General features: G+C 35.5%; 1 protein-coding gene across 1 annotated transcript in view; it reads left to right on the top strand.

Annotated features, from left to right (window-relative positions):
• LOC111061682 (phospholipase D2) overlaps positions 1-16,234 on the top strand; it is a 67,784-nt gene that overhangs the window by 7,231 nt on the left and 44,319 nt on the right. Inside the window, exons 5-10 of the mRNA XM_039422667.1 lie at positions 2,186-2,306; positions 8,695-8,858; positions 10,254-10,451; positions 12,155-12,234; positions 12,896-13,131; positions 13,696-13,809. Coding sequence (XP_039278601.1) covers positions 2,186-2,306; positions 8,695-8,858; positions 10,254-10,451; positions 12,155-12,234; positions 12,896-13,131; positions 13,696-13,809 — 913 coding nt within the window. The remainder of the gene's footprint in view (positions 1-2,185; positions 2,307-8,694; positions 8,859-10,253; positions 10,452-12,154; positions 12,235-12,895; positions 13,132-13,695; positions 13,810-16,234) is intronic.

Here is a 16,234-nt window from a genome sequence, read left to right as displayed (position 1 = left end):
CAGCAAAAACTGAATATTCAAGCTATATTCATTAAAAAGCTAATAATTATTCTATTATGTTTGTTATAATTACATTTTTTACATTATATAATGTCACCTGGTCATATGGGACATATATATGAATCATGTATTTATCTCATATTGATCAGGATTTTAGAGTTTTTAAATTAAAAAGTTCAATGAACAGTATTTTGTCTTTGAACAATCTTTGTCATCGACAGAAAGATTGTTTATTTTATTTGTTGTCAATATTAACGTTAGCTTCTCTCTGTTTTTAATAACAAACGTGTGCTTGTGCGACAGATAGAAATATGTACTTGAAATGGCTTTCATGCTTGGCATTGACTGAGTTAATATCAATACCCATAATTTAGCTTTCGGGGCAGAGCTCGTTCGCTAGGACTGTGAGTAAAGTCTGGCTGATCCAGTGAAGAAGGCTAGATTTCGTTTCGTTTTATAATACAATTATTCTGTCACAGATCGGGCAGTTTAAAAATAATTGTATTATCAAGGGAGACGGGTTCTGAGCCTATTCATTGGTTCAGTTAGTTTTGCTTTTTAAAATACTAACTGTAAAGTCGCGATTAAACCAGTGAATGCCAAAGGGGGAAGCCATCTTCAAAAGGTAGGTGACTACTGGATAAGATCATTGCTCTTAATTTTTATAACCACAAAGATTGAATCATCATTAGCAGCAAAACACTCGCTTTCCCCATCAATTTTATTTTAATATTGTATTTGTATATATATTTATATTTTACCTTTTTGGAATAGAGAAAAATTAATATTTATCATATTCAACCATGTAAAACCGAAAGATACCAATTAATTAAAGTTCTAGATAATCTTGTTTCCCTCCTTACATATCTGGTGGAGGCTTCTTCCACCGTTCCTCATCTTGCTTACAATAAACATTACATGTTTATTATAATTATGTTTGTTATGATTGTTAATAAATACATATTCTCATGTTAGCAGTATTAGCTTTGAAAATTAGGTATGATAAAAAATTATTATTGACTGCTTTTTATATTTTTATTAATGTTTCCTATTGCAAGGCTCCATTTCTTCCAATCTTTGAAGAATATTTTACTTGATTCTCTCCATTCTAATATTTATTAGAATATCTTCTGATGTGAGAAAGAAAAAACATATTGATTTATTATTATTAAACGAAAATCCAAATTAAATGCTGTAATTCACCCTGAAGACTTCTGCAAATATTGACAACAGGGTAAACAGCTAGATGGAAATTCGATGAGCGCTACTATTCAAAAATTATTTGTCAGCCCGGGAATAATTTTAATAATTTTTAAAATATAAAATAACTTTTGAATAGTAGCGCTCATCGAATTTCCATCTAGCTGTTTACCCTGTTACAACAGCTAGATGGAAATTCGATGAGCGCTACTATTCAAAAATTATTTGTCAGCCCGGGAATAATTTTTTATAATTTTTAAAATATAAAATAATTTTTGAATAGTAGCGCTCATCGAATTTCCATCTAGCTGTTGTAACAGGGTAAACAGCTAGATGGAAATTCGATGAATTATTTGTCAGCCCGGGAATAATTTTTTACAATTTTTAAAATATAAAATAATTTTTGAATAGTAGCGCTCATCGAATTTCCATCTAGCTGTTTACCCTGTTGTTAATATTTGCAGTAGTATTTGATATCAGCTACCGTCTATAGAAGGCATTGACAAGACTAAGGATCGGCAACGTCATTCTCCTATCTTTCTCCTCTGCCATTATAACGTGGACCTCACTATAGCTGTTTACCCTGTTGTCAATATTTGCAGTAGTATTTGGTATCAGCTACCGTCTATAGAAGGCATTGACAAGACTGAGGATCGGCAACGTTGTTCTCCTATCTTTCTCTAATGCCTTTATAACTTGAACCTCACTATAGCTGTTTACCCTGTTGTCAATATTTGCAGTAGCAGAAGTCTTCGGGGTGAATTACAGCATTTAATTTGGATTTTCGTTTAATAATAATAGATTCATTAGCATTTGAATAATTGCAATATCTCAGTAATTTTTATTTGTATATTGAATCTAATTGAATTTCTATTACTTCAAGCTAGATTTTGAAGTTTTCTCATTGATTGTCAATCAAGTCCATGTTTGAGAATGAATTTCTATTATTTGTCCATTTGTTAATGATGATGTGGTTTTTGTGTAGGTTTCCTGCTAAACCAGATGGTCTCATACCTGAGGAGCAGATCGAATCCAGAATCCAAGAACTGCAGGAATATTTGAAAGCGTTGCTGAGGATTCCGTTGTACAGGAATCATCATGAAACGGTTTGTTTATTTTTACATTAAAAAATCGCCTTTTTAACAATTCAAACATTCAAAAACTTCATTTTTACACTTCAAATCCTCTTAAAAAATCGAGCCTGAATAAAACGTTCAACTCCAAATTTAAAGATTGAAAGTTAAAAGTCAAACTCTCTTCAAGGTGACTTGTGAGTGTACACTCAAAAATGAAATTTTATATTTGGATATACTATGCAGACGTATCAAATACTACCAAGCAATGGTTGATTTTGTAGTGTTTTGACGAAAATGGAACTAAACATCAATAATTTTATTCAATTCAACACAATATACATAAAAAAATTATAATCAAAAATAAAATTCTAATAAAATACAAAAACAGGCTTAATGGTGGGGTATGCTGAAAAGAAAGAAAGGAGGAAAAAAATCTAGCCAACTACGGTTTCCCATGCAATAGGTAGTATTGGGTTTATAATCTTGAAATCCCAATAATTTAGAAATGCCCACTACTACTTCATTGAATAAATTGAAATTGGTTCCATATTTTTATATTTTGAAAGGTTCATTATATTTCATAATTGCTCCGAATAACTCAATCAATTAATAGTATTAATAGGCCTGAGGTTTGACATGTGGTGGTGATGGAATATGCAGGAAAAATTTGGCAATATATATTTATATTATTGATCAATTCACCGCTATTATATAGTCCTCATAGAACCGGCCCAGTCAGCTTTCAGAAGCCGAAGCGAGTGGACGTGTTTTGTGAAATTCATGTAGTTGTTCTAAAAGTGTACCATCAAACTGTTGTGTCAGTGAAAACGGCATTGCCGAATTGTGAGTGAGTGTGTGTGTGCGTGCGCGCGCGCGTTGGCATGCAACTATGACTGTAGCCGAGTTCGGATATTGCTGCTTCGGTGAGTGCTGAATCGGTAATTCTATTGTGAGAACTGAACTATCGTAACTATGGACGGTGACGATAATACGACTATTATTACTATAACTGAAGAAAATAAACCTGTCTCCTACAAGGTTCGAACTGATAAAATTCAATCAGAATGCGAAAAATTTTTATTTAAAGCTTGGAACGAAGCTAATACAAAATTCCAGCAATCAGAAAAAATAAGTTCTGAACTTAAAATTCAACTTGAACAGCTTCAAACTAGATTATCAGCGTTAGAGACTAAATCTAAGAATGAAGAAAAAAATACGGACAATTATCATACCGATGAAGAAGAATTATCTACTGAAACAGAATGGATTCGTCAAAAGCAAAGAAAGAGGAAGAGAGAACAATCTGACTCACCTCCAACACAATCATCCAATGAGCAGAAAGTGAGTTCACGTAGAGAAACTGAACTAAAAGAGAATGCTGAACCAAAAAAAACTCCTAGTATCAAACAAGTTAAGAGACCTCCTCCAATAATACTCTACAACATCCAAGACTATCAAGTAGTGTATAAGATTTTGAATGAAAAAATAAAAGACTCTTATAAGATCACACTATTGAATAATGGTAGCTTAAAACTCAACGTTGAATCTGAGGATAATTATAGACTAGCTACATCATTGCTGAATGACAAAAAAATGAATTGGTCTTCGTTTGAAAACAAGCAAACGAGACCCATTAGAGTAATAGTGAAGAAGTTGCACAGCACTTGCAATCCACAGGAAATAAAAGAGGAACTTCAGGAAAAAGGATTTAAAATTTTGGACGTGGTAAACATTCTTAAATGGAAAACAAAAGAACCACTCCCAATATTCATGTTAACTTTTGAAAACACAGAGAGCATAAATAGAATTTATGAAATATGTGTAATTATGGGTATGAAGGTTGAAGTAGTCCCCCTGAAAAAATCGAAATTTCTACCGCAATGTAAAAATTGTCAAACCTGGGGACACACTAAAAAATACTGCCAGAAGGAGCCTAGGTGCGTGAAATGCGCTGGTCCCCACATCACTATCAACTGTACTAAGAGTAAAGAAGTTAAGCCTAAATGCTACAATTGTGGGATGGAGCACCCTGCTAATTATAGAGGATGTGTTGTAGCACAAGAGTTGCAGGCACTTCGAAATAAGAAAAAAGCAATAAAATCTATTTCGTCAGTCAACAAAAGAAACGATCCTATTGTGCCACAGAGAGCTGTAATAAATGACAGTAGAGTTAAGGAGAACCAGAGTTATGCTGATAAGCTGAAAAATAAAGTACCTATCAACAGTAACGAAAAGTCAAGTCTTCAAGATTACAACTTGAGTAAAGATTTGGAACTGAGCATTACAACTCAACTTAAATTGATTCTTGAGAAACTAGTTGTGCAAGAAGGCCTCAATAAATCAATTTTAAGTAGGTTAGAAAAACTGGAAAATATTTCAGTTCCAGAAGTCATTCACAAGAAGCATGGAAAATAGATTCAAAATTATGACTTGGAATGCTAATGGATTACTACAGCACAAAGATGATCTATTAGCAATTCTAATTGAGCATAAAATAGATGCCTGTCTCATTTCCGAAACTCATTTCACCAAAGAATCCTACTTTAAAATTAGAGGGTACAAAACGTACCATGCCATACATCCCAACAACAGCGCTAGAGGCGGAAGTGCGGTTATTGTAAGAGAAGAGCTAAACCATCACGAGTTCAAGAAGATAGAATTGCAGGAGTTCCAGTCGATTTCAATCAAAGTCAAACTTATCGGTAGACCATCTGGTACGATCACAATTGGAGCCGTCTACTGTCCACCACGATTTAATTTGAAGAAGATAGAATATATTGATTTCCTAAGCAACTTCACAGGGAAATTTATCATCGGAGGAGACTTCAATTCAAAGAATACACAATGGGGGTCCCGACTGACCACAACTAAAGGAAAGGAGCTATTACTGGCTGTTAATGAATACCACTGCGATGTTCACTCAACAAGGAAACCAACTTACTGGCCAACAGACAAAACAAAAATTCCAGACCTGATAGATTTTTTCATCACAAAAAATATTTCACCAAACTGTGTTGAAGTTGAAGAAAAATTTGATCTCAACTCTGACCATTCGCCAATAGTTTTGACAATGCACAGTGCAGCTGTTAAAAAAGAAATGCCACCTAGACTCATCAACAGGTACACAGATTTAGAAACTTTTAAAAATATGATAGACTCTAGAATAGACTTGAACACATCTCTGCAAACTATAGATGAACTAGAAACTGAAGTCCAGGAGTTTGTAATCAATATCCAACAATGTGCCTGGGAAAATACACCACTACTTCAAAGCAGGATTTTCAAAGGTAATTGCTATCCTGTAGCGGTAAGAGAGTTGATAGAAAAAAGAAGAAGAACAAGAAGATCATGGCAATCAACAAGAAATCCAAGAATTAAAACAGAACTTAATAGAATTACTAATGAACTGAGAAAGATGATACAGGATGTAAAACAACATGATATCAATAAATACTTAGAAGAGTTAACCAATGAGTCTACTACAAATTTTTCATTATGGAGATCAACCAGGAAACTGAAGAGACCTCTTGAACAAGTTACACCGATAAGGAAGAATCAAGATTGCTGGGCAAGGAGCAATAAAGAGAAAGCCGATTTGTTTGCTGATCATCTGGAAAAGGTTTTCTCACCTCATGAGGAAACAATTATAGATGAGAATCCTCATCATCTTGGAGCAGGAGTTATCACTCCAACATCGCCAAGGGAGGTAGAATATGAGATTAAAAATTTGAGCAGAAAGAAAACGCCAGGTTTCGACTTAATAACTGGAGAGATTCTACAGGAGCTCCCAAGAAAAGCAATTGTGAAGCTATGCCATCTCTTCAACGCTTCATTCCGATTGAAATATGTGCCAAGTTTCTGGAAGGTAGCCGATGTCATCATGATACCAAAACCTGGAAAGCCACCACATGATGTAACCTCGTATAGGCCAATTTCACTACTGCCAGTAATATCAAAATTATTTGAGAAACTTCTACTGAAAAGATTAAAGCCTTATCTGGACGATAATGGATTAATACCAACCCATCAATTCGGATTTCGAGATAAACATAGTACAATAGATCAGGTGCACAGAATAACAAATATTATTGAAAATACATTGGAGGAAAAGAAAGTTTGCTCTGCAATTTTCCTTGATGTAGCACAGGCTTTCGACAAAGTATGGCATTCAGGATTGTGCTACAAAATGAACCAGTTCTTACCAACAGAATACAGTCTGATACTGAAATCATATCTTCAAGACCGTTATTTCAGGATAAAACAAGATGATGCTTTTTCATCTCTCAGAGAAATCAGGGCTGGAGTTCCTCAAGGAAGTGTGCTGGGTCCCCTCTTGTACCTCCTATACACATCTGATATACCTCAACCCGAAAACGTAACAGTAGCAACATTTGCTGATGACACAGCAGTTTTATCAGTTGGTGAAACTGTTGAAGTTTCTACAGAGAAATTGCAGGTGGCAGTCAACAGAATCAATGTTTGGACAAAACACTGGCTTATAAAATTGAATGAAGCAAAATCAGTTCAAGTCAACTTTACAAACAGAAGAGTTCAATATATCCCCTTAACACTCAATGGGAATATTGTACCCTACTCCAACACTGCAAAGTATCTAGGCATGACGCTGGATGCCAAGCTTAGATGGAAGGAGCATGTGAAGAAGAAAAGAGAACAACTTGGCATAAAATTCAAGAAAATGTACTGGCTACTTGGGAGGACATCAAAGTTGTCAAATTATAACAAATTGCTTCTCTACAAGCAGATTCTCAAGCCGGTGTGGACCTACGGAATTCAACTCTGGGGCTGCACCCGACCATCCAATATCGACATCATCCAGCGCTTCCAGAACAAAGTACTCAGAAGTTGTGTAGACGCTCCTTGGTACATCAGGAACTCTGATCTCCACCGCGACCTGGGAGTGGCGACAGTCATCAGTGAAATCCAAAGATTTGCAGAAAAACATGAGAAAAGACTTCATCAACATGTGAACGTGGAAGCAATCCAGCTGCTCAACGTGCATGGAGTAAGAAGACTGCAACGCAGAAAGCCACACGAATTAGTTTAGTGCTAAAGTGTTCAATTGGAAGTGCAAAGGCAGAATACTGTATCCTTTTATGCTAAAAATAATCTTTATTTAATCCTTGACCAATATAGAAGGCTTAACCAATGGGTTTTACCTTCACAAAAAATATTCTTATCAATTTATGTCAAAATAGAATAGCTTATTAGTCTTTAACTAGGTGCTATAAAAATCAAGAAAAAAAAAAAAAAAAAAATAGAACCGGCCGACACGATACGACAACGACGTATAATATGCGTTATCTCTGCTTCACATATGAAGCACGTTCAGTTCTCTGCACATCATCATACGGCACGATCCGACACATACACGACAAACTGATAAGCTTTTTCTTCACCGCACTTCCGAGATGTGACGTCACACTCAATTGCCAAATCAAGGAAGGGAATAGGATAGGTGGTGAATAGAATTTGATATTTTATTTTATTTCAAATCACTTTAATTTTTTAATATTTTGGAAAATATTATCATCTGTAGAATATTTATTGTTTTTGGCCGATCAAATCTATCAGCTGCATGGAAGGAGCACTCTCTGTTATCGGCAATAGGAGATAATGAACTCAGAGATTGGCGCCTACTTTCAAAATTCTTTTGATTAATGCTGTTTCTATTTTTATTGGAAAATATGCCGTGACAGTAGGTAGAGGGTATAAAAGTAAGGAATGAAGGGTGAATAGGATCGGAAAAGGGCGGAATTAGAGAAGAAGGTAGGAAAAGAGAGCAAAAATTGTAAGCGAGTCCACTTTCAACAAATGTATCTAACTAAACTTCAACGTACAATAGTAAACAACAAACATAATGGTAATGAACACTATCATGGCTTACTTTAGATAATAGTATCTAAATATAGTAGGCTATGACACTATTCATGTTTAGTATTTATGTTCATACCAAGGTGATTGTATTGATTTTAAGTCAATTTGTCTTGAGTAGAAATGGTATCTGTTGAAATCAAATGTAGCAACAAATAAGGGCTCAATTCCACAGTTGTTATTACTGTATTATGTAGTATGATTACCTATAGCCTATTGAGATTTGTTTATTTGAGACTGAGGGCCACATGCATCAACCCAGGTTTAACTCTAAACAATGTTCACTTGTAGATATGGTTGCATTTATCATAATGCATTTATCATACGGGGTTTAAACAAACATCTGACATTTCTCCGTTTTAACCGAGTATCTTACCGGCCGTTAGTGTATTTTCTATTTAACTCTAAATTTTATTTGATGATAATTTACCCCTAGTTTTCTCGATGTGAAATTGTGATGTATGTTTTCATTTTGATTGGTAGCTTAATTTTATTCTCTAATATTGATGTGTTGTGTTGTCATCAGTTAGCGTTCCTGGAGGTGAGCGAGCTGTCGTTTGTGGGCGGTCTGGGGGGCATGGGGGGCAAGGGCAAGGAGGGGGCCATTTTGAAGCGCACGCGCAGTACACGACCTGCAGCCAGTGCTCAGTGCAACCTGTGCGGACTCATGGACGCCGCGCTCTGTGTCAGGTGGCGATTCACATTTTTCACATTTATTTTGTTCTTCGTACAAATGAATCACAATAAAATCTATAACATTACAAAATAATTATTTGAAACTCACAAGACTAATGTATGATCGTGATCTACATGAAATTTTCAACAAAAATTGTCTAGTAAAATTTATTCATTTATTTATTTTCAAAGGCAACTCTCCACGAGTATTTTAAACCCAGGTGGGGATGAATGATAATACAGTACAAACGTTTCTATTCGTGATGATTTCATGAATGGATCAATAGAGAGATGATGAATAGCTGAAATGAAACCTGAGATTGAGTAGCTGATATAAAATGAAACCTGAATTACCTGTTAAATCTATACTAAGAATAAATTTTTTATATCGACTTTAGTTTTCGAGATTTATAGATTTTTTGATACTCTTGTGAACCTCGATAACTAGAAAACTATCAGTAAAAATCTAATTCTAAGAATATGGCTAGAAAGACGGAGAAATTTTTAATAAGGTTCATATAATTTGTTCCTTTGTTTGAGGTTTTTGAACTTTTTATAAACGCTCAAAGTTGAAAAAAGTTCATTCGTCTTGTTCAAAGCCAAATCTCAAACAGTTTGATCGCTCATAAAAAGTTTTATTCATTTATTTATACATTTAAACATAGGTTGCAATATAATTCTCAACAATGAATGATTGGGAAAGGAACAACAGGCTTAAAGCCCAAAACTGTTCCTTTCCCAAATTTAGATAGAAATTGTCCAAAAATAGGTTAACATATCATGATTTTTGACCAATTTTGAGTTCAAAATATAGGAATTTAGAATTTAGAAAAGTTGAAAACCAAATTAAATAAGAATACTTCACTGAATCATCACTGATAACTGAAAAATACTGTATTAATAACTAGAAATTTTCAAACTTGAAAAGAAACTAAAACTTACTCCTAAAAGTTCACAAAAGTCAAACAACTGACCAAATTTTATGAGTCTTATTGGAAATCTCTTTTCAAACATATCCTTAGAATTGGAGTTTGACTGATAGTTTTTCATCTATTCATGTTTTTTTAAAAAAATATCGAAAAATCGATTTACCTCTGGGGTCGTTATAAAAATATCTACTGGACATGCTAATCGATACTGGACCTTTTTTGTTGAAAAATTTCATGTAGAATCTGTGTTTTTCGGCCGTTACACCTTTCGTGGGATATTCTGTATTTATTGCTTTCTAATCTTCAGTGTAAAATTCGAATATAAGTGATGAACCCATTCTGTATAAAGAATGACGGAAGAAGAACGGAGATTGGATGCCGATTTTGTCTTCTATTGTATAGGCCTAATTACGCATTTCTATTGAATTTCGTTTGATATTGAAATAATGAATTTTCTACATCAATTTGCAATTTACTGCAGATGTCAGTTTGTATGCGGTGACGTATGCGGTGCGTGGCGCAACCGGTGGCTGCTAGTGAAGGACTCGTGTGTGGCATACGTCCGTCCGCGTGACGGCCGTCTGCGATGCGTCATGCTATTTGACGCAGCGTTTGAAGTCAGCTCGGGTCTTTTCTCTACGGGGCTGAGGCGAGGATTGCATATCACCAACGCTTGCAGGTAAAGTAGGGTTTAAATTAGTAAAAAAATAAACTAGGATAATACAAATTAACTCAACTTCAGTTATATCATAAAGTCAACCTACTTTAGGTTATATAAAACTCAAATCAATACGTATTACTTTAAAACACAAATAGACATTACCTACTTCAATATCTTGATTTAATAGAAAAGAATTTATTAGTAATCAGGGTCATGCCCTTTATACAAAGAGATGGGTGCATAATTATTATTCCATAATACCAAACTTTAATTCACTAGTTGATTGAACAACTTTTCATAACAAGGTCTTTCGAATATTGTTGTTAGTTTGTTCAGTCAGTTCTCTTACATAAATTACATATATAGTGTAATTTAAAAAAATAAATTACATGATAGGTGTTTCCTTAAGAATCAATAAAGCTTTTCATCAGAATCAGCAAAACAAATAAAATCCATATCACAAAATACTGTCATTTAAATTTAGGTTAATAGCTTCCTCTTCAAAAAGAATTTGAAATAAAAAAAAGTCAATTCCTTCTAATAGGTACTCTAAATTTCTACAAAACATATACCGTTCATTTTCTTCCAACATTTATCAGTTTGAATTACCATTACCATCTTCCATTCAAATCAAAAGGACTATTCTCAATTATTATACTTTAATTACATTACAATAAATACTTTGATGGAAGCTTTCATCCATAATAATTTCCTTAATTATATTATAAATCTATGATGTACCTTTAGTAGCGGTTATAGGAGGAAAATTTCCATAGTAAGGTGACAATTTGATATCCTCACTTCTTAAAGTATTTACTGAGGAGGAAAAACTAGAACATGCTATTGGAACAGATGGTTCCATAGCCAAATACTAATCAAGCTTAGAGCTGGCATAAAAGCAAAGATTAACATAAAATACTGATCAGACTACATTATTCAGTTCTGCTAGCGACAATGGACAGACGCTGAATGAATGCACTTCGCTTCTCTCGTCTTGCCGTGAACAGCTGTAAACGGCCTCACTAGATAGGAACCTAACCAACGTTAACTGTGATTGGCAGTTACTATTTTATTGAAAATATTCATCACAATTTCTGCCAATAGAAAGGAACGGAACAACTACAATTTAAGATACATTCTCACACCAAGTGACAGCTTTTTTCCAAATTCCTAACCAAATAAGGCATGATTGATAATCAATCAGACACAAATTCCTTGCCTTATAAGGTCATGAACCAGCATTGATGCTCCAGGAAAATCGTTGATTTTCTTAGTACTATAACTTCTACGCACACACTAACAAAATTGACACAACACAACGCAGAAAAGCAAAGCAGCGAAATAAAATGTTATACAGGACTGATTTCTCATGATAATTCGCATTATCCTCATCATTCCCAATTGGAACAATGAATATTGTTACAATACTTGAATTCAATTTAACTTGACAAATGTAAAAGCTCCTTCAAAAATTAACGGTATGGGATAATATTTCATTGTAGTCACTGTATTACTGAGGTCTTCAGTAGCCAGCTCAAATGGTAAAGCTTCTGTGACACATAGTGCATAATCTAGATTAGGAATGTTGTATAAATTGAAATGAGAACAGTTTTGGGCAATATCAAAACCGGTTGGGCCGTTTCAAATGTTATAATTATACAACTTTGGATAAATAAATAAACCTAAAAGGCATTTCAAATTGTGATGTTGTATTTTTACAGGCAAATAACGATAAAATGTCCTACAAGGCGAACGACGCGAGAATGGATGGCTTACATAAAAGATTCAGCTCATAAAATTGGTAAGCTTTATTCTTATACTGACAGGTAACCCGTACTTTGCACTGGGGAAAACTTTTTGTTGTCAAATGCAATCTCCTTATGTCCAGGAAACATAAATAATAGAATGCTTATTATTCGTTATTTTGTCAAAATTAGGTTGGTAATCTCCATCAGAGTTGAATACTCCCAGCAAGAAATAAAATGACCTTGATTGGTCTCGAACCCGCAACTTTTTATCCATGAGCCGGAAGTGCTTCCAATTTCGCGATGGAGTCACTGGGATAAAACTGTTTACTTGGGCTTTTATTGCTGCTTAAAATTTGTTTTAATTATTTAATTTGAATTAATTGAATTGCTATTAAATTCAATTAATAGCAATTAGAATAAGCCTATGTCCATTCCATGTAAATTGTGTGCTCTTGATGCATTCCAGCTGGTCTTTGAAAATGTTCTCACAGACGAAAATCTTCGTTAAACATTTTGTAAGTGGCTGGTCTTGTTTTACAAACTTGGTTTGATGGCTGAATGAATAATTAAGTCACCAATTATTTATAGATTAAATTTCAATACTTGTTGATTATTGTAATCTGCTTCTCCTTCTCAATAGATGAATTTGGTCTGTCATTGTACAATCATTTAATAGCTGAACTTGTAACAATTTTGTGATTGCTGACTCGACAGGTTTCTCGAGCCAGTGCCGGTACACGTCGTTTGCGCCGGTGCGTGACGCGGAGGTGTCGCGTGCCGCGTGGCTGGTGGACGGACGCAGCTATATGGCAGCTGTGGCCGATGCCATGGAGGCAGCCAAGGAGGAAATCTACATCGCCGACTGGTGGCTCAGTCCTGAGATCCACATGAAGCGACCTGCGCTGCATGGAGATTACTGGAGACTGGATCATATCATACGACGGAAAGCGGTGAGTCCAATAGAATGAAAAATAAATTGAATGAAATTATAGTGAATATAGCGACTTGAAATGTTGTTAAAAAATACACTTTATTTTAATAAGAATTACTATTTCACAGGAGCGTGCTTTCGTGTTTGCTCACACATCATCAGCTGTAAGTTACAGCTGACATTTGACAATATTTCAAGTCTATTCAATTATGGAAAAGTTCCACAACATCAATATTCACGCTACAAACTTATTTAAAATTATTCTGCTTCATTCATGTAGATTGTGATATTAATTCTGGCTTAGGGGCCTATTATACAGACATATTTAGGCCCGTTCCCTAGGATACTTTAAATTCAAATAAATTTAATACCACATTACATTAACCACATTACATTAAATAATTTTACATGAAACCGATCCTAAATTTCTTATTTACCTCATATTACCTAGGATCAGCGCTAAACTAACTGAGTACAAGTAGATTTCATATGAATATTTATATTGTAGCATATAAATATTTTAATAACAATATTGAATATATTTCTAGATCAATATATTTTTATTGTGTTGAATTATGTGTAGGAAGCTGGAGTGAAAATCTTCCTACTACTCTACAAAGAAGTTGAAATTGCTCTGGGTATCAACAGCTTCTACAGCAAGCAGACTATTGCAAAGTGTCATCCTGAAAATGTCAAGGTAAATTATGTGGTGTTTCCTATTTCTGTAACCAGATTCTGTTTTATAAATACAAAAATATTTGTATAAATTCCTTGCATTTTGGAAAATATAGTACAATCTAATGTTAAAATTATGATAATAAATATTGTGTTGTGTCCACTGAACATTAATCGGTGGATTTGAACTTATAAGCGTTCATTTTCGGAGAAGACACATTAGCAATCTACCTAATGCTGCTCCAACACTCTTGCAAGTTCGTATAAATGTCCACGTGCATGAGTGAGGATGGCTACTATACCATCGCTCGCCTTCACTCCTACCGTCGTGTAGGTGTAAACAGCGAGCCGCTTGGCAAGCGACTTGGCGAGAGTTTGGCACTGGCATATAATAATGATGAGAGTTACTGAGATATTGCAATTACTCAAATGCTAATGAATTAATTATTATTATTTAACGAGAATCCAAATTGAATGCTGTAATTCACCCCGAAGACTTCTGCTACTGCAAATATTGACAACAGGGTCAATATTTAGAATTATCTAGAATCATCTAGCTGTTTACCCTGTTGTCAGTATTTGCAGTAGCAGAAGTCTTCGGGGTGAATTACAGCATTTAATTTGGATTCGATGAGCGCTAGTATTCAAAAATTATTTGTCAGCCCGGGAATCGAACCCAGTACCTCCTAATTGCCGGTCAGGAATGCTTAAACTTACACCAAACTGACAATCTCTGGATAGCAGCGCTCATTTTTATACGATGCTAAAGCGGCCAGCCAGTCTACAGATAGAAATAACTGAGATATTGCAATTATTCAAATGCTAATGAATTAATTATTATTCTCATTAGCATTTGAATAATTGCAATATCTCAGTAATTTCCATCTGCCGAATGGCTGGCCGCTATGGCTTCGTATAAAATGAGCGCTGCTATCCAGAGATTGTCAGTTTGGTGTAAGGGTAAGCATTCCTGACCGGCAATTAGGAGGTACTGGGTTCGATTCCCGGGCTGACAAATAATTTTTGAATAGTAGCGCTCATCGAATTTCCAGTAAAGCTGTTTACCCTGTTTACAATATTTGCAGTAGCAGAAGTCTTCGGGGTGAATTATAGCATTTAATTTGGATTTTCGTTTAATAATAATAAATAATGATGAGATATGTTGAATAAACCTCAAGTTCCGAATAGACTCTGAACCACCAACTTGGCTTTCTATTAGAGTTAATCTCTGTCTGTTGTTTATGTTTTCGATACGAGCCATTATCATTTCAATTTATTGTACTTATTTCCACTTGAATGTTCAATTATAGAAAATATCACCGTGCAGTACTTTAAAAATAGAACTTGATTTGTTCTAATTCGAAACTAATCCTATACTATTAAACGAGCAATTTATGTTTATATGTTTATATATCTGTATGTGACCGGATCACGAAAACGGCTCTAACGATTCTCACGAAATTTGGAAAGTAGGTTTATGATATGAAAATTCGATTGCACTAGGTCTCAACCCTGTGATAACTCGCTGAAGGACATTAAAAGGATAAATACGTCCTTGGAAAAACAGCTGTAAATTTTGTCGCCTGTCGATACCGTGTAATGGAAGTGAGTGAACGAGTGCATGTGTGGGGATCATACAGCTGATCTCACGAGAAGAAAAGCTTATTCTCGTTTATTTATCTTTTTTTAGAGAACATGTTTACTTTAGAAAGTCCAAAATAGTAACTAGATGCTGTTAGTGTAGAATAGTACATAGTATATTAACAAATATTGTAGCAAACATAGTATATCATTCTAAATCGAATTCATAGTATATGTATTTGTAATTGATGATGTGCTTGTTTTTTGAAGTGTGATGTCACAAAGTAAAATTGTGACGAGAAAATAATAAATAATATTATTGAAAGACGCTCGGCTATCAGCAATGCTAGCCGACCGCGGAGATAAGGAAGGTACCGATGGCGCACCACCTTCCGCGCATCAAGACGATTTCCACCGCCTCTGGCGGCGGCACAACTCCATCCCCTCCACTTTGGGGGAGTATTTAAAGGCCGGACGAGCCCCAGACCAGAGCATTCCGCTCACAACCTTCCTGCTCCTTGTATAGCGGCCCGTTGGCTGCCGTACGTCCTCGACCTCCTGCCCTGGTACAGCGGCCCGTTGGCTGCCGTACGTCCCTAACCTTCCATCTCCCTAGGGCACAGCGGACCGTTGTCTGCCGTCCCTGTCCTCCCATCTCCATAGGGCACAGCGGACCGTTGTCTGCCGTCCCTGTCCTCCCATTTCCCCAGGGCACAGCGGACCGTTGTCTGCCGTCCCTGACCTACCAACTCCCTAGGGCACAGCGGACCGTTGTCTGCCGTCCCTGTCCTCCATTTCCCCAGGGCACAGCGGACCGTTGTCTGCCGTCCCTGACCTTCCATTCCCCCAGGGCACAGCGGACCGTT

The sequence above is a fragment of the Nilaparvata lugens genome, chromosome 3 (genome assembly GCF_014356525.2).
Source record: "Nilaparvata lugens isolate BPH chromosome 3, ASM1435652v1, whole genome shotgun sequence".
NCBI classification, from domain to species: Eukaryota; Metazoa; Arthropoda; class Insecta; order Hemiptera; family Delphacidae; genus Nilaparvata; species Nilaparvata lugens.
The sequence above is the reverse complement of the archived record's forward strand: the minus strand, read 5'-3'. Positions and strand labels throughout refer to the sequence as shown.